Raw genomic sequence first — 19,731 nt, forward strand, 5'->3', positions numbered from 1 at the left:
CTGGAGTCCTACATTAAACATGTACACAACACCCAAAAATATAATGTCATTCAAGAATGAGCAAAAATAAGCTATTTTAAAATAATGATTATTTGGTAATTGTCCGGCGTTTTTATTAAAACCCGAAGCCGCCGGATAATCGATAATCCACGGTACATACAGGTGCATATGTGTCCGATTATTTTTGACATCCACTTATTGGCTACATTCTTTGACAAGCACGAACATGGTCCTTCGGGAGGCAGGATGTGGCGTGGGAGTTTGGGGGGGGGGGGTCCCTGTTTTTAAATGTACCCAGGTAACTGACCACAAAAAAATTATCCTAAGAATATTTTTAGTTATTCAGTGTACATGTATAGATTCAGTTCGGGCTCTCATCCAGCAGTGGATTGACAAAAGGGCTTTGCATTCATATACTTGTTACATTTAGTCGTTTGCAGATGTAGAAGGTTTGGTCGAGGGACCTCGTGGGTCTCCATGTCTGATGTAGGAGAATATTTTGACTGGACGCCATGCATGTATATTGAACTTCTTTTGCACCGTATGTAGCCAACCGTGCTAATCAACTAAACTGTAAATTTTGATTTAAAGCTTTCGTGACTGCAGGGATTCATATTCTTGGTTCTTTCGGTAAAGTCACGTAGAAGGGAAACAATAAAATAATAAAAATATAAAACAATAAAATTATCACGACGTTTCGACTGCAACACAAGCAATCATCATCAGGTGTGAAAACCACATCAAGAAAATTTGAAAAAAGTGGCGGTTTTTTAACGTTAGCACCACGGATAGCGATTTGACAGTTTGTTCAGATGGACGAGTCCATCTATGTTCGGAAAAGAGGAGGGGGGAGACGAAAAATAATGGATGCGGTCTGAAAGCCACCTTAAGCGTGATCAATCAATTAAGACCCGAAATGGTTTATCAAATCCTTCCAATGATTGCTAAGCCAGAATCCATCTTCTCGGTTGAAATTGTCTCTTGTGTTTGTATATGTGGATAGCCTCATGAACGAATCTCTCATGGTAGCCAGATGGCTTGCAAAGAACCTCTGTTTTGGAGAAGTCAATGTCATGTGAACCTACTGAATTCTAACAATGATCTGCCACGGCCGAGGTGTTGGTCCTACCGTGTTTCAGGTCTGCTTTGTGTTCAAGAATGCGGTCCGAGACATGTCGTTTGGTTTCTCCAATGTAACTACTACCACAGAGGGAATTTAGTTTGTAGACGCCAGGGTACTGTATGTCCGGAATCACATCTTTTACAGACGGAACCAGATCACGGATTTTATGAGACTAACGCCATCCAGACTGCCACTCTGCGCCCAACCTTATGTAAGAGGTACGTGGATGACACTTTTGTCATCTGGCCACATGGCCGGCCTGCTCTAGACCAATTCTTCGACCACATCAATTCCATACACCCAGCCATCAGATTTACCATGGAAGTCGAAAAAGATGGCAAGCTACCTTTTTTGGATGTCCTAATAAAAAAGAGACCTGATGGTTCATTGAGCCACTCTGTCTACAGGAAAGCTACCCATACGGATGCTTACCTGAAACCGGATTCCCACCACCATCCATCCCAGACGAATTCCCTCATCAAGACTCTGCACCATAGAGCCCAATGCATATCTGACCAGGAACACATAGCCAGTGAACTCAAGCACGTACACCAAGCTCTTAAGGCTAATGGTTATTCCGACTACACAATCCGCAAAGTTATCACTCCAACCATGAAGAAGGACCCTCTTGAGGAGCCTTTCAAAACCATCACTTTACCCTACATTGCGGGGATCACAAAAAATATCTCCAAAATCCTGAATAAACACAAGATCCAGATCCGATTCAACACATTACATAAAATCCGTGATCTGGTTCTGTCTGTAAAAGATGTGATTCCGGACATACAGTACCCTGGCATCTACAAACTAAATTGCCTCTGTGGTAGTAGTTACATTGGAGAAACCAAACGACATGTCTTGGACCGCATTCGTGAACACAAAGCAGACCTAAAACACGGTAGGACCAACACCTCGGCCGTGGCAGATCATTGTTATAATTCAGTAGGTTCACATGACATTGACTTCTCCAAGACAGAGGTTCTTTGCAAGCCATCTGGCTACCATGAGAGATTCGTTCATGAGGCTATCCACATATACAAACACAAGAGACAATTTCAACTGAGAAGATAGATTCTGGCTTAGCAATCATTGGAAGGATTTGATAAACCATTTCGGGTCTTAATTGATTGATCACGCTTAAGGTGGCTTTCAGACCGCATCCATTATTTTTCGTCTCCCCCCTTCCTCTTTTCTGTCCATCTGAACAAACTGTCAAATCGCTATCCGTGGTGCTAACGTTAAAAAAACCGCCACTTTTTCAAATTTTCTTTATGTGGTTTTCACACCTGATGATGATTGCTTGTGTTGCAGTCGAAACGTGATAATTTTATTGTTTTATATTTTAATTTTATTGTTTCCCTTCTACGTGACTTTACCGAAAGAACCAAGAATATAAACTGTAAATTATTGTTTTTATTTCACCAGGTAAGCCCGACTGCGCTGCATAGCTCTTTTTCAGAACCGGCCACAAATGATTGCTCCACGAAGTGGTTTATCACATGGAAATATATCAGCCAAATAGCCACATTAATTTTAAGTGTGGAGGGAAAACCCGAAGGACCCTGAGAAAAATCCACGTGACCATGGGGAGAGAGACATGCAAACTCCAAATATCCAATTGTCAGGGTCGGGATCTAACCCACGACCCCCTGCATATCAGGCGAGGGTAGTTAACATCAAGCCACCATGGTGCCCTGTTCATAGGCATATAGGGAGGTCAAAGGACCTCCCTATATGCCTTTGACCTCCATGTGAGGTCAAAGGCAGGGCCATCCATAGGAAGGGTGCGGGGCACCGGGGCAAATCCCACTGTGAGCTCCCTCCCCCACGACGCCTGCACACTAAACCGGAAGTATTACATCTGAGACCATGACGCAGTGCGATTAGGGAGGGGGGGGGGGCAGTCGCCCCGATTCCCTGTGTACCCTGGGTACGGCTCCCTCTACAGAAAAAGGCACCTTAATTTTTTGTAACAGTCATATTTTGGTCTATTCTTCCACCGCCAACCAGACAAAACTATCCCATTGTTTCAACTGCCATGAAAACAACAACGGTCGATATGGGCGTTTTAATTTTCGCAGACCTCCTGTATGGATAATTCCCCCTAAAAACTATCTGCCACTTGAGTATGATGGCACCCAGATTGTGAGCGAAGTCGGAGGATGTTGCGCCTTCTCGCGAGTGATCGATATTCTCCACGTATCATGGCCATGTGTAACAGCTGTGTTGTCCATATTATTGGGTCTTTCGGTAAAGTCGCTTAGATAGGTTCAAAGAAAATAACAAAAAACTACGACGTTTCGATCGCAACACAAGCAATCGTTACCTTCTTTGAACCTTTCTACGTGACTTAACCGAAAGACCCAAGAATATGAATTCCTGCAGTCACGAAAGCTTTAAGTCAAGATTTAGCTGTGTGTAGGTTTGTCACCTCTGATTGAATGGGAAAAAAAACCCAGGACATATCACTGGAGGAAGAACAGCTCACGATACCGGGAAGAGGGGAACCGACTGCATGTGCATTCATTGTGTCTCGGCCTCACGGTGCGTTGCGTTGCACCACTATCCGAGTAGTTAACCTTGCATTCAATAAACTTTCAGAGCCAGGGTGAACATCCGACTCCAACGTATTTAATGAATAGAACGAAGTAAAACTGATGGAAAAACACAGCACAAAATATAGCATCTGTTAATACTTACAATATCAATACAATGAATGAACACTGCAGCATCATAACATTGTTTTAGTTAACATGAATCTCAATAATAGGTCCTGGATGGGCCAGGCACCAACATTAGCATTGAATAGCTATACAACAAGAGAATAAGCTACTGTGTTAAATAAGATCACTTTGTGGAATCACCATACTGCAGCCCAAATGTACAGCACTGTACACAACACTGAACTGTGGATGAGATACTTCTTCATCCTTGCTCTCAAGAATGCAATAAAGTTACATGAGCACAAGTCTGGCTTGACTTATCCAGTTACAAATAACATCCACAATAATGCAAGTGGCAGGCTTCATTGTTAATTAGGCCTCATATTTATCATAACAATTTAACAGCATTATAAAAGCGTTTACAAAATTATAACGGCAATCCTAACATTATAACAGCATTCCCAGTATTATAAGAACATAAACGAACTTACAGACAATGCTTCTTAAAGTTCCACAATGAACAGATGCACCCGTCTTCACTGAGACGCTAACTGTGCCTCCATTTTGTACTCTTTGCAATGGCTGACACCCCTGCCTGGCCTCGTGGCTTAGAGACCCTTAACTCGTAACTTCCTGGTCACGTGACCAAACTCAACACCATCATATCAGGAAGTTCCTGTGTAAACACACCCCCATATTATGCCGTGGGGCAGAACACATTGTATGCAGTGGTATATTATTATTATGTAACTGAAAAAAACTGATACTTTTAATGTGCTGGAAATACATAGCTTTCCCAGAACAGCAACATCAATAATCCTTAAAAAAATTATGACAAGTGACAACCCGAGCTGTTTAGATAGCAGCCAATGGGGCATGTGGCTTGACGCTTCGGGGCATCCGGTGGTGATGAGGACAGATTAGGTCCACCAATTTGTGCAATCAAAACCCAGACATTTATCACTCGGAACGAGGTCTGTTATCGCAGTACACTCCTGTCATAACGTTCAACACGAAAACCCATGAAAGATATCGATATAAATCAGTTGCTGTGACCCGGACACACGAAAGCCAATTTCGTGGACTGTCAAACCGGGACCCAATGATAGATAAGGAGCAGTGGTGGGGAAGGGAATTCAGTTTCAGAGTACTGTACATTTGTTGGGGCACTTACTGAGCGTCACTGACCCGCACCTCCGATAAGCACGGTTGGCTACGTACGGCGCGAAAGAAGTTCAACATACGTACACCCACATACATACGTACAAGTGCAGTCAGCTCAACTGGAAAAAATGCAGCAAGGGCGATGCAGGCTGTGTGTCGAGTGTGTGGCGGTGCAGTGGTTGGCACACTGTGCTTTACATTCTTGGTGGACCTGGGTAAAATTATCAACTGTGTTCTAACGACAACGGCAAGTGATATGTGATCTCCGAGTTGAGCTCTCTCCTAAGGCGGGTATCTAATGCAGCGTTTAAACTGCAGCATTGGCAGGGCCGGACCAACGACATATTGGAGGGCCAGGGCAAAATTCCAGATGAGGTCTCTTCTGAGGTCTGATTAAATCTCTGAGGATCAGGGCAAAACCTATGCCTTTCTTCAGGGCTCTGAGAAATGGAAGGCACAGGGTGGTCGAACACGGTGCTGACCACACTACTACCCATTGGTGTGGGAATGCTAGCGTTAAAAGGTGCTCACCAACATTGCTTGCCCCTGTGATCTGTACATCTTAAAAGCTGGATGGATATGATGTGTCTGCGTGTGAGTGCGACTTCTCTCACACAGGAGAAGAGATTTACTGGCGCCCGTTTTTGGAGATTTGATTTATAGATTCTTTTTAAGGAATCTATTCTAAGCCAGCTTGACTCTGAGCTGCTCACTGTAGGCTCCGATTTGCTATCTCGGTCCTCTCGTGTTACCGAATCAATTACATAACCGGACTAAAACTTCCCACTGGCCTACGTGTCCTTGTCGTTGTGAGTTAAAATACATCTAAATGTTCGAGTTTGATAACATCAGTCACTGTTAATTCTCAGTTTGCACAACGCTTGTGACAAGTTCCCGTTTGCAGACACACGCTGCAATTGTTTTTGCTTGTCGCCACAAAATGTACCTTGTGACGGATGCTACCTCGGTGCAATGTGCAACACCGCTGGACTTGTAAATCCAGGAGTCGTCCGTTCGATCTCCAGGCGCGGCACTTTAAATAATGGAAACGTTCCTGAAATCTTACCGCCTGCTGCCGACCCAGCAGTGCGAATGGGTGCACGGCAGCGAGTGGATCGACGGGGTGCGTGCGGTGGGGTAAAAGCAAGGCCGTAGCCATGGAGTGAACATTGGGGGTGGGGGGACCAAATCTTCCAGGTGGTCTGGGGGTACCCCCCCCCCTCCCCCTGAAAAAAAATCTAAATTTGAAAACGAATTTCCTGCCATTTCTTGCCTAAAATATACAAAAAATTCACTAACGCATAGGATGGACTTTTTTTTACAATAATGTCTAATAGTGTATTGTATTACATTGCTCTGTTTTTTTGTTTTTTTTAGCTTTTCATGTTTCATTGTATGTAATGGCAGAGATTAGGGATTAATAAAGTACAACCATAACCACAATCATATAAACAGAATAAACATAAATCTATTTTATAGCAATATGTTGGGGGTGACATTTTGAGCATATTTGAATATTGGGGGGGGGGGGGGATGTATTCCCCCCCCCCCCCAATATATATTATAATTACGGTCTTGGGGTAAAGTGTGGGGGTACTTCGGCCTCTTCCAAATTGACCCTGTTGGAACAGCAGGCCAACGTTCCGTCGAGAGGCGCTCTATACGGAGATCACGCCAGTCGGAGGCCTTTCTGCCAGCAGTGGTGTGAGAAGGGAACTAAAGGGCTTCCCCTTTCCCCCGCATCTTTTACTGACTCGATATATTAAGGACCGTTAAGGGGACCTGTGTGTGTTGGCTTTGCCAAAGCGTCAACTTTACGCCACGCGCACGCGCGTGCATTAATTCGATTAAAACCTGTATTGTTTCCCCGCTGCCTGTAGTTATGTAAATAGCCTGCCAAAAAAAACATTAGCAACCTGCAGCATGTACAACATTCTTTGGCACGTGTCGTGACGGGTACTGCACGATCCGCGACCGTGTCCGCTCGGTGCTCGCTGAGCTGCATCGGCTTCCAGTTGCATTGTAAGGTCGCGCTTATTACAAACTAGCTTAACTACCCGGCTTCGCCCGGGACTTGGATTCACCACGCCCGGTCGCCTTTGTCTCCCCAATGGCGATGTTCACAGACCACACCAGTTACGCGTTTGAGGCTGAGTCGACCTAGGGGAGGCCCAGGACCGGTTCAAATAATCGTCACCGGTGGTGGCCGTGAGCGGGAATCGAACTCGGGTCGCCGGGTTCGTAGGGCGGCGCGCTAACCGCTACACTACAATGCGCTACGCTTCCACGTGCGCGGGTCACGTGACAGATTTGACGTCACAGCTCACTTGCCGTGCAAAAAATAAATGCATTATTGAGCTCCCCCAAAAAAACAAAAGTGTATTTTTATAATTTTTGCATGGTGTACAGTCTGGAAAGTACCCACATGGCAAATTTCAAGTTTGTTGCATGTCGGGAAAGTACGCTAAACATTTTGAACAGACACATAATCACAACTTTGCCTTTTATGTATATGGAGATATGTGCTTGCCACAAATGGACTACAATACCTTGCTGATCTTATGAAGGAGCATAAACCATCATCACGTGAACTCCGGAAGTCATCGTCGCAGCGGCTTTTGGCTCAGCCGTCGAACAAAGACGGTGGTCACCGCATCGCGCAGCGCTTTCAGATCCGCTTCTACGGCCGTCTGGAACGCTCTTCCTTCCTACATTATAAATGCATTATTGTGGGCTTACCAACACTGTGACTGAGACAAGGCGCGCAGTGCGGGAAAGAGGCGCGGACGGAAGTGGTAAATAATAAAATAATGGGCGGGCCACGTAATCGGACTCACCGCTCTCACCTCCTGCTGCTGTTGTGCGGCCCGGTTCCTAACAGGGGGTTGGGGACCCCTGCTCTATTGCTTGAAGTGTGGGGCGTTGGTAACGATTAGTAAATGCCTCTGGCACCCTCTGGTGGATAACAGCAAGTACTGAGAGCCACTGGGGAGCGGTGGTGCAGCGGTTAGCGCGATGCGCTGGAACCCCGGCAGCCCGAGTTCGATTCCCGCTCACGACCAACACCAGTGACGATTATCTGAACCAATCCTGGGGCCTCCCCTCGGTCGACTCAGCCTTAAATGAGAACCTGGTGCCGTGTGTAAACATCGCCACTTGGGGAGACAGAGGAGGCCAGGGGTGGTGCTGGTCACCCACCCCCTCGTGTGCTGTGCCATCCTTCATAGGTGCTCGCGAACAGCACTTGCCCCAACAGCTGCTAAGGGGATACGGGGGATCTTTGAAGGCGTGGTGTTCGGGCTGTTGGCACCGAAACGGTGGAAGACGTTCAAATAGGGGGTCGTCCCTAAATGACGTCACGCGATTTTGGACCCCCCCCCCCCTCGTCACACGGCGTCACAAAAAGTCAGACCCCCTCAAATATGACGTCACAAAGCTCTGCCCCCCCCCTCCAAAAAAACATGCTTCAAAACGCTTTAAACTATTGCCATTGTAGTGCGTATTTAATATGGCGCTGCACTCTGATGTTGTAGGAGAAAACATTTATTTTAAAAGTCTATTTAATTAGGTATATTATCAGAGCATGTTTTACTGGTAGGAACCGCCTGGTTATTACACCACCAGCCCACAGGGGATTATTGTGTCCGTCCGTCCGTCGTGCATCCAAAAATGGGAGGGGTGGGGCTGGGTGGAGAGGGGAGGGGCTGGGTGGGGGGGTTAGGGGTGTGGGGAGGTTAGGGGTGTGTGGGGGGGGTTAGGGGTGGGTGGGGGTTAGGGGTGTGTGGGGGGGGGGTTAGGGGTGTCGGGGGGTTAGGGGGTGGTGTGAGGGGGTGTGGGAGTGTGAGGGGGTGGGGTCGGGAGGGGAGTGTAAGGGGGTTAAGGGGTGTGGGAGTGTGAGGGGGGGCTAGGGGGTGGGGGGAGTGTGAGTGGGTGGGGGGGTTAGGGGTGTGGGGGGGGGTGTGAGGGGGTGGGGGGGTGGGAGTGTGAGGGGGTGGGGGGGAATCCCTCTGACGTCGTCGAACTGGTGACGTCACCGCCCGTGCGTGGTGACCACTTGTCGGCGCGAACCCCGCGACAGCCGTCTCAGTGACGTCAATGACCGAAGGCGAAGTATCGGCTGGCGATAATGACACAACCATCCGCGCCAAGGCCGTCGTTTGAGGCCGAGTCGACCTAAGGGGTTGGAGGGGGTCCCAGGACCGGTTCGGATCATCGTCACCGGTGTTTGGTGGCCGCGGACGCGGCCCCGGGGTTCGTTGCGCAGCGCTGAACGTCACTTCCTCTCACAATCCTTTACGGTCTCGTTTTGTAAACGTCACATCCGCTTATAGCAACCCGGCCGTGCTGCTTGGCGACAAACGAGCGGCGCTTGCGACAGAGCGATTTATAAATTATGTTAATGTTAAAGGCAGCCAATCAGCGTCAAGGGGCGGCCCAATCCGCGGCAGAATTTCTTATAAATTATGTTAATCAAAATTCAGCCAATCAGCGTCCAGGGGCCGCCTAATATGGAGGGCTTTTTCTCGAGAAATTGGGCGCAATCCAATCCTGTTACAGCGCTCTTGCACGGGTTCGGCCTCAGCCTCCGCCCCCACTTCAGTCGGCCACGCCCACTGAGGCGTAGCCTCGCCCATTCCCCCCAAGCCCCCGCCCACCCAGACCTAGCCCCCCCCCATCCTCCCCCAAAACCCCGCCCGCCCAGACCCAGCCACTCCCATTCCCGCCAAGATCCCCGCCCACCCCCGCCGTCTGCCACGCCCCCCGCCGAGTCGTCTCTGCCACTGGCCGTCCTCGTAGTTTTCCCCGCCCACTTTCTGACGTAGGCCCCGCCTCCGCGGCGGTGGTTGTTGGTGGTGGTGGGGGTGTGTGAAAGGAGGAAGAGGTTCCGAGTCTGCGATGGAGGCGGCCGAGTCGCCACGGCAAAAGTTGTCGGCGAATTTGCACCCTCGAAACCTCGGCGGCCGCGACAAATAATCGCCAGCCCCTGGCGCGTTCGTTGAAGGGGCCGCGAAACCCCCCCCCGTTCCGAGCCGTTTTCTAAAGCCGAAATGCGTCGGGCCGCGATGAGCGTGGTGGGGCCTTAGCGACCGGGGCAAGCCGAACGCACGCGACCTCGGCGGCCGTGAAATAATTATCAATCAAAATTAATACTAATACTACTGCTGCTGCTGTTGTTAGGGCACGAGCCTCTGCTCGACTGTGCGAAAGTGTCTCGCCGGCGATCGTGCGTGGCGGCGTCTTCGGCGGGCGAGGGGGGTTCGAATATTTTGTTGTTGTTGTTTGGGCCGACCGGGAGGAGGAAGATGGAGGTGGATGGCAGTGGATATCGACGGGCGAGGAAGAAGGCCATCAAAGAGGGCCTTGAATTTCTGCAGTGAGACTCCGCGTGCACAACAACAACAACACCAACACGATCACCTTCGGGCGTGGATTTGAGAGAACGGATAACGTTGTGGGGTTCGAGGCGGCGGCGGTGATGGTGGTAGTGTCATATGGCCTGGCAACGCCGCTGAGGCCTGGAAACGCTTGGGTGGTGAGGGGTGGTGGTGGTGGTGGGGGATTTGGTTTGGTTGTCAAGCCACGCACTTGAGGTGTTATTTTAATTATCGGACAGGTTTGTATCTCTCCTCTCGTGAGATTTGCGGTGTTTTAGAAACCTTGATTGCCGCGAGAAATGTGTGGGGACATTGCCCCCCGCTCCTCCTCCTCCCCGAATGTAAGTGAACTTGAAGTCTTGTTTCCCTGGGTTTCGATTTAGACGTACACAGTGTGTGGTGTGTTGTGTGTGTGTGCGCCTGCCGTTCCTGAACGAAGATCGTGTATGTTGGCGAGATAGCTTGGGGAGTAAAGTCGTTTTAATCCAGCAGGGCTATTTGATCATGCGCTGCTGCTGCTGCTGCTCAATTGAAAAAAAGGTTGCGTCTTCTCGTTCGGCAAGTTAAATGCACTTACCGAAAACATCTGGCAGTGCATTAATCGTCCTGTGTACAGTCGGTAGCATGGCCACCACATGTTAAATATAAAGTACAGCAGTAACGTTTTGTTTCGACGTTGTTTGGTGTGAACTCTGCAAAAGGATTTTTTTAAAATATATATAATGGGAAACTCGTTTTAGAGTGCATGAAATGCACGTTATAGCTAATACCCGTAGTGCACAATGCAATTTTGCTAAAACCAGCATGAAAAGTACACAGTTTGAACCGACGGTCTGTCTTGAGTGTTCATGGAGTAGCCACTATGTTAACTAGTCGATTGCGCAGTTTATAAACTTTCAACTGCTCTTGTTTAGTGACAAAACTTAAACCTGTCTTCTTTGCAATTGCAACTACCCTTTGAAGAATTGACACAAGGTTCCTCTTAACTTTTTCGGTTCCTGTTTGCCATAAAAAAAACCTGTTGTAGCGGTTGTGTTGGCAGTCGTTTAGGGTTAGGGTCCAAATGGTTCGGGTGTGCCTTCTGCCTAAATCTAGGTTTTCTTTGTCCCAGTATTGGCTTAAAAATATATATTTAATTTTGGGTGACTATCTTAACTGGCCAAAACTGCCATGGGTTTATAGACAGTCGTGGCTACGGGTGTAACGAGTATACTGACAGCAGAAACACAAGTAGTGTTGTTATAGGTTAACTTTAAAGACCACTACGATCGGTGTTTTTTTGTTTTAAGATGCCCGTCGAGCAATCCCACGATGGGATGTACCTGCTCCCACATTGTCACTGGATGATGGCACTTTCTTGCGGGTGCCTTTCAAGTTCTGTTACTAAGCAGTATGCTGGTGTGTGTCTGTCCATGTTTAGGTCTCCGCTGCCGTTTGCTGGTTCCGATGAAGAGTACAAGGTATGGTCTCTTGTGTTGTAGACACAATTCGAATGCTGCTTACTGCGTGTGTGTGTTAGCACATTGCTACGGGGGAGCCAGTAGTGTTGCGATTAGTGCGCCGCGCTACGAACCTGACGACCGAAGTTCAATTCCCGCTCACGGTCAACACCGGTGACGATTATCTGAACCGGTCCTGGGCCGCCCCTCTGTCGACTCAGCCTCAAATGAGTACTTGGTGCAGTGTGTAAACATCGCCACTCGGGAGACAAAGGCGGCCGGGCGCGGTGTTGGCCACCCACCCTCTCGTGCGCCGTATCGGCCTTCATAGGTGCTACCAGTGCTTGCCCTAACAGTCTTTTAAGGCTGTACGGGGGATCTTTGTCATTGGACATCGCTACGCGGCCGGCAATCCGAGTTAAATTTGCAGTTACGGCTAACTTCGGTGGTGAGTGATATATCTAAACTGGTTCCGATTACTATCGGTTAAAATTTGCCTTAAAAGAGTGCCTGATTCTGTTTGCCGGGTGTGGTGCTTAGCCACAGTGCCTAAATTGTTTGCCTTGCTGGTCTTGGTAGCATCTGGTGCTGTGTGTAATTAGCGGGGGGGAGGGGGGTAAATTCCGGTGGCGAGGTGTGATGTGTGAAATATTGGCCACCATGGCCGTATTGGGCCATGGGTGCGATGGTGGCAAGATAACTCCCAGGCCTGGTATACAGGAGGTCGTGGGTTCTATCCCGACCCTGACAATGCCTGTATATTTGTAGTTTTGCATGTCTCTCTCTCCCCGTGGTGACGTGGATTTTTTCTCCGTTTCTTCCCTCCACATTTAGAAGCAACGTGCGTTTAGTGTATTTGGCTGCTGCTATAAATTTCTACGTGATAAGCCACTAAGGTGAGCTATCATTTGTGGCCAGGTCGCTTCTGAAGAAGGTGGGCCTTACCTGGTAAAATAAAAAAAGTGTTAAATAGTTTAAATATGTGCTTACTAGCATCAGTTGCCCGAACAGTGTGTTTTGCAATACGGGGAACTTGTGCAAATAGAAAATATTGTGCCTGCCACTTGGTGGATATAATGGAAAAGTTTGATCATGACAGTGAGATATTTATGGTAAACACCGACTTGTATGGATTGCTTACAAATAGTCCACATTGCTGATTTAAAATGTTTTAACGTCATTTGTGATTGAAACGAATTTCGTGATGTGAAATTTGTGAGATGGAACAAAAATGAGCATTCACTTTCACTATTGGTCATTCGGTCTAAATATCTATGGGCATTGCTGTGTAATCACGTGGGTCGTTTTGATAACTGTTGCAACAGACGCTGAAGAAATGGAGACTGGACAATTAGTGGGTTGACACAAACTTAAAAGTACAAGGTGGAGAGGGCTAGAACCGCCATGAACCACCAGCATGCCGCTGTCATTTTGCAGAGATCTTCCCATTGGTTACAGTCATTAAAAGCAAATCAATGGTGTGTGCAGTGTTGACGATTTTTTGTTTGTTAAATACTTGAACACTCTGTTGGTCGTGACACACACGGTTGGGGGGGCAGGGTTTGGGTTTGTGGAGGTTAACATATGCATTCATTTCATTTGTACATTAGGTAGTTACACTTTTCTTCTTAGCACCACGTGCCGGCTATCACAAAAGCAACTGCGTCTCACGTATAGGTATAGTCCGTCAGTAGGGGGCGGGCGGGGGGGGGGGCGGCGATGATGCTACCTGCAGTTTGCCACCATTACATAATGTGCGCGCGTAAACTTCTGACGTTTGACAAATTGGAACAGTTGAGGCACCCCTGTGGCCTTTTCTGTCTTTCGAGCGATGCCGCGGGATCGTTTGACCACCGTCTGTGACGGCAGACGGTGCGGACTCGTGGCCACTCCGCCTGCGGTTGTAAGCGAAGGGGTTGCCGCTGAGCGGCGTGTAAGCGCCAACCTTGAGTGACAAGGGGTGGCAAATGTGCCACATCCGCCGCCTTTTAAAGTCAAATTAATTGAGTGGGCACCATTGGTGCACGTGCTAAAACACGTAACTGCCTGGACACGGGGTGAAATGTCGAGAGCCTTTTCTCTTGAGGAAATGACTCTCTCGCGTGAACTATATTAGGCAACTTTTTATGTTTAAACAGGTTTTACGTCAGCGTGTAAATACCTGTTTTGTTCGGAGCGGCCTGCTTGGGTTGTGAGTCCAGTTTGTTGATGAGGCTTTCAGCTTCTTCGCTCGCAATCCTCAACTTCGGAATGCCGTCTGATTCTCTCTTTTCGCCAAACTCTTCTCACGTTGCGCAATTCAAAGAAATAAGTTGACTTTTAGCTCGGGGTGAGCAGCTACAAAATGGGACCTTTTTGCTAATATAAAAGTATGAAAAAATAATAAGAATAGGTTTTACCCTTTGAAAAAATAATAATGGGTTTTACCTTCTCTGGCAATAAAACGGGTCTTAAGATGTTCAAGCACCAAATATAAACCTTTTGCAAGGAGATCAAGTCTGCATGAACCACACCCAGTACTTGTGGTGAACAGGCAAAGAAACATGTTCTGATAATATACTGGCATTGTCTTTGAAACTGATTGGCCTACACCAGAGACAGCTTGAACATCTTAACACCTGTTTTTTGCCAGAAAGGGTAACACCTGTTCTTTCTTTTTTTTCACACTTTGGTACTGGCAAAAAGGTCCCATTTTGTAGCTGCTCAATCCCAGGCTATGAATGCCATGATAGTGCATTGTCTTTGTGCTGTTCCCCTTTTTGGCGTTCTCTGGTCTGACACTGGTGAGATCAGGCCCCAAATAAGTCTGTCTTTGGTGTAGGTCAATCAGTTTCAAAGACAATGCAAGTATATTATCAGAGCATGTTTCTGTTTGCATGTTCACCACAAGTATGTGTGGTTAATGCAGGCTTGATTCCTTGAAAAACGCTTTTATTTGGTGTTTGAACATCTTAACACCTGTTTTTTTGCCGGAAAGGGGAAAACCTTAATCCTTATTTTTTTTTTCATAAATGTGTTGACTCTCATCCGTTACTCCTTCGTGGGTGCTTTTTATGTTGGTGGCCACTGGGAATTCGTGACCTTTTCGCCAGTACTCAGAAACTGTGATTCAAACAATGTTCATACTAGAAATGCTTAATCGCACAGTGCTGCTTGGGATTTGATATGCAGTAATCTCTCGTTACTCACGAACTTCCTGTCCGCGATTTTTGGTTATCCGCGAATCGCATCTGGAGCTTTGCATGACTGCTGCATCATCGAGAGAGAGAGACGAAGTGATTGGATAAGGTGATGAGAGATAAAGTGATGAGATAAATAGATGTGTTATGGTAATTTCCATGTATTTAATAGATTATTAATGTATTTCTTTCAGGTAATTCATTCGAAAGATAGGTTTCCGTAGGCCAACATCATTATCAGCGAAATGTGCTATTCACGAGCATCTCTGGGACGTACCCCTCTCAATTTTGTGGGAAGATCTCTGAGCTTTGGAGGGTCATGGATCGCAAATATATTTACACTAAACGCCTGCACGGATGCGTGCTCTGTGCGCGCAAATCATATTGGCAGATAGCCGTGACAATGCAAGCGAATTTCGCAAGCGGCGTCGGTTTTTCGAACGTTCGCCGCGCCTGTGTGAACTTGCACCGACACCACAGCCACACTTGTGGATGGCGACCGCCGGCTCGCGCCGACCCACGGCTCGGGAATCCTCGGAATTTGTAAAGTTGCCACGCCACCACCCACCTTCGGTCCTTACGGGACGCGGCTGTGCATCATTGCGTTAATTTATCTTAAGTTGAACACTTGGGTTTTCGCGACTAATATTATCCATGAGGTTTTATTTTGGGTTAGAACGCGTAAATATAAATGTCGTTAAACCCGCCGCCACCTGACAGCCAATTAATAAGGTGGCAAGCCTTACTAATTGGCTGTGTCGTGTGGTAGCACGTTTAACGACACACTCATATTGACACGATCTAACTCAAAGTAAAACCTCAATTTTGGAATTTATCTTCAGTCAATACCAGCTGATGCAGTCTGCTCTGCTGGGCGGCTCTTTGGCGAACGATTTCCTCATCCTTCTCGAGCAGATTGCGTTGGATTTTTCTTCTCGTGTCATCTGGAATCTGCTCTGATCTCTGAGAAATTGATACATATTTTTATTTCCCTTGTATGAATCGGGTGTCCAGCGTAATCGGTCTTCGACTCCTGCGACATCACGCTCACAGTACCTCTGTTGCGGTTCTGACAATCGTTGAACAGGCTGCAGGAGCGGGGGGGGGGGTGTTTTGTTTCATGAAATGCCTTGGCAATGTTTAATATCAATGCCTTTATCTTCTGTTGTCTCCTTCTTGCCGTTTTGGTTATGAGCTCTTGTTTTTATGGGAGGCATTTGATTTGGTGCCTTTAAATTGTAATGCAGCAGTGTTTTACCAAGAAAGCATGTTGGACTGTGGCCCTCTTGTGTATGTATGTACGTTGAACTTCTTTCTTACATAGGCAACCGCGCTTATCGGAGGTGCGTGGGAAGGACAACAAACTAAACACAAAAAGCAGTTTTAGGAAATGCGTTTTCAATCTAACTTTAAAAGTGCACAGCTCCCAGTGGCTTACTGATATCGGAAGGAAGAGCATTCCAGACGGCCGCAGATGCGCATCTGAAAGCACGCGATGCGGTGACCGTCTTTGTTCGATGGTTGGCCAAAAGCCGCTGCGAGAATCATCGGATTTTGCACGATGGTTTATGCTCCATCAAGGCATTGTGGTTAATTTCTGGCAAGTGAGTGTGAAGTCACTGTTGGATAGCAATCGTTGCGTTGGTTTTCTCTTTTGATTATTAAGGAGCAGGTGGAATCCCATTAAGCAAAATCGATCTCTTCTTAATCTGTACAGTATTCCATGTGGCACCCACAGTATATCTGTGAAATCCACAGACTTTGCTATTTAATGCGTTGGGCATCTTTTTGTTTTCTGTATGGGAATAAAACACCCATCCTTTTTATAAATTGTCAAAGATCCAGAGCGCAATGCCTCTCTGTGGCGCCTGCATTGAGTTTTGCATCGCAGTGAAGTGTTGAAGATGGATTGAACCTATGAATCTTATGAATGAACGCGTACATGAATGGAAATATGCTTGCACTTATTCAGACTTCTGTAAGTGTATCTGTTTAATAAGCCACAAGGCCATCTGCAGATTAGTGTGCGAGCTGCTGTTGATTAGAACATTGTGACGACATTCAACCGGGGACAAACTACTGTACATAACGGCTGTATAAAGTTCAATGATACATGTGACTGAATTGTAAACTTTGGTTAGGCCTCATTTTTGAAGACTACTTAGAAATATTGCTGAGGTTGACTCCCTCTCTCTGCCCCCCCCCCTGCCCCAATAAATATCAATAATATATTTATCCTGTCAAGATTTCTGGGTTGTAGAGACTCCGTCGTGCAGATTTTAATTTTTAAAAAGCCTTTCCACTCATAAAAATTCAGCGTAGGGCATCCAGTGGTGTCAAGGCGCACTGTTTTAGGGCGCGCTGTTTTAGGGCGCTGATTAAAATGGGGGCACGTCTACCACCAGCACAAGTCAGACTTGCCAGCGCCTCTTGCGTCGCCTGCAGTCTTTTAGCCGCACTGCCCACGTGGAATAAGATAAATAAAATTGAGAAGTACGGACTGTTCATCGATTTGGGTGCCTCGGAGGTCGTTTCCAACGGGTTCAAAGCCAGTTTTAATAATTTCTTCCCTGCAAATTAAGTTTAACTTTCAATTTCTTTTTTTAAACAATTGATCCTTTGGTTTGGAGTGTATAGCCTTTATAGGGTCTGCGGGCATGGCCATATATTTACTGCTTTACCTGCCATCACATAATCTTGAAATAAACTGCGCTAGATCGCTCGTGGAGTTGGGCAAGTGGCGGTGCAAGGCGGCACAGTGGTTAGTGCACAGTGCTATGCAGCCAGTCTTTTTGTCTCAGCCACTGATAACATCAATTCCACGTCATTTCTGAATCGGTCCATCACAAACCCACACTGACCAGCATGGTACTGGACGTTTAGCCAAATAACCCCCGTGTCTTAACAGGCCCTCATCCAGCTGTCAACTGAAAAAGGCCTCTAATAAAAATGCCCTCTACTGCATTGAAGGTGATTCGTAGGGCGAAAACTGCAACAGGGCAATGCTTGAACTATTAAACTGAGCCTACAATTGGTAAGTGTTGGCTCTCAAAAGCCTCCTCGCGTGCTTTCAGGGGTGGTACCAGGCGTTGTTCGGTACAATGTCCGACGTCTCGCCTGATGCATTTTCGAAAATGGGACCTCCTGCAGTAGCTCCCAGAGAGTGGGGCGAAACGCCGGACATCGCGACGAACGGCACGCAGCCTACGGCCCCCGCGAAAAAAAATCCTGCACGGCGGTCGGTTCTCATTAATATATCCCCCACGTCGCTCTTCGCGCGGATTAGACGGGCGAATGCACGCGGCCCGTCCTAACGCTCGTCCTCCCCCGCTGTTCCCGTCTGCTGCACAGGGCTACCTGCACCGGTTGGTATGCGGCCTGCGGGACGAGGGAAATCAGCTGTACCGCGAGGGGCAGGCGCTGCGCGCGCACGAGATGTACTCGGAGGCGCTGGGCGTGTGCGCCTACATGCACGACATCGAGGGCTTCCCCAGCGAATCTGGCGTCGTGGAGAAGCTCTACGTCAACCGCGCCACGTGCCTCCTCGGAATGGTGCGGGATCGTTCGTGGGCCTTTGGAGGGATCCATTGAGCTGTGTTATGAAGCCCCCTTTTTCTCGTTTTTATTTTTTGCACGGATGTTCCGGTAAGGGGGGAGGTTGGGCACGGGGGGGGTCAGAAAGTGACAACAACAAACGATACAAAAAATACAATAGCCGTTGATTTGTTGACGCTTACGCTCGCCGTGCGTGCGTGCGTGCCTGCAATGGCCTGCGCCTAAGAATCGATTATTTATGATGGTGATTGTCGACCATGTAGGATAATATTCTGTTTCGGCAAATTGAATGAATGGTTTTTGGGTTAGATCTCGTAAGTATAAATGTATACTCTTTGGTTCTTTCAGTAAAGTCACGTAGGTAGAAAAAAAATAATATAAAACAAATCACGACGTTTCAATTGCAACACAAGTAATCTTCATCAGGTGGAACAACCACAGCAAGAAAAAACGCTGAAGTAGGCGAGAGAGCTGCCGTGGCAAGAGGTTGCGATCGAAACGTCACGATTCATAATGAGTTAAATGATGACGTCACCCTGCTGTTCTATTTAAGACCGGGAGCAAGTGAGGGCTTTACCATTCTGGCGAATTGCCCGATGATGCTGGATGTAATTACCAGCGAAACGTCGTACTCAAACTGTAAATGGTGTGTATTCACTCTTCAACACACCGGTGGGCTAAAGTAGTGAACTATTTGTCTTTTGTCAACGTGACACTTTTTTGCTGATTGGCCGTGTCGGGTGGTGGAGGGTTACGACACATAAATAACGCGATCTAACCCAAAAACCTTTGTTATGAATAATATTGGTCGCGAAAGCCTACGTGTTAAACTGAAACGTCGTGATTTGTTTTATTTTATTTTTCTACCTACGTGACTTTACCGAAAGAACCAAAGGGTATGGATTCCTGCAGTCCCGAAAGCTTCAAATCAAGATGATAAATGTTGTGTCGTAACCCTCCACCACCCGACAGCCAGTTAGTAAGGGATTTGTCACGTAAACAAAAGCGGAAATGAGTTACTACTTCAGCCCAACGTGGAAAGCGCACGTGCAAACCTACTGCCGTGGATGGCACCCTTGGGTTCGCACATCTGGCATGCGGTTATCGGTTAAATGAGGCTACACGCGAGACGGGCGTGAAATATAAACGGCGCAGACAAACACAAACGGGAGCAGAAACGCGCGAGTCGGACGACCTCGAACGAGACCGAAAACACTTCACGAATCGTTTTGT

The 19,731-nt window shown here is 47.4% G+C and overlaps 1 protein-coding gene across 1 annotated transcript in view; it reads left to right on the plus strand.

Moving 5' to 3' along the window:
- Window positions 1-9,773: 9,773 nt before the first annotated feature.
- LOC116955067 (zinc finger CCCH domain-containing protein 7A-like) overlaps window positions 9,774-19,731 on the plus strand; it is a 45,815-nt gene continuing 35,857 nt past the window's right edge. The window contains exons 1-3 of the mRNA XM_032976022.2: window positions 9,774-10,324; window positions 11,746-11,785; window positions 18,295-18,495. Coding sequence (XP_032831913.2) covers window positions 10,254-10,324; window positions 11,746-11,785; window positions 18,295-18,495 — 312 coding nt within the window. The 5' untranslated portion in view covers window positions 9,774-10,253. The remainder of the gene's footprint in view (window positions 10,325-11,745; window positions 11,786-18,294; window positions 18,496-19,731) is intronic.

This window comes from Petromyzon marinus, chromosome 58, assembly GCF_048934315.1.
Source record: "Petromyzon marinus isolate PM22_M1 ecotype Great Lakes invasive population chromosome 58, UKy_Petmar_22M1.pri1.0, whole genome shotgun sequence".
NCBI classification, from domain to species: domain Eukaryota; kingdom Metazoa; phylum Chordata; class Hyperoartia; order Petromyzontiformes; family Petromyzontidae; genus Petromyzon; species Petromyzon marinus.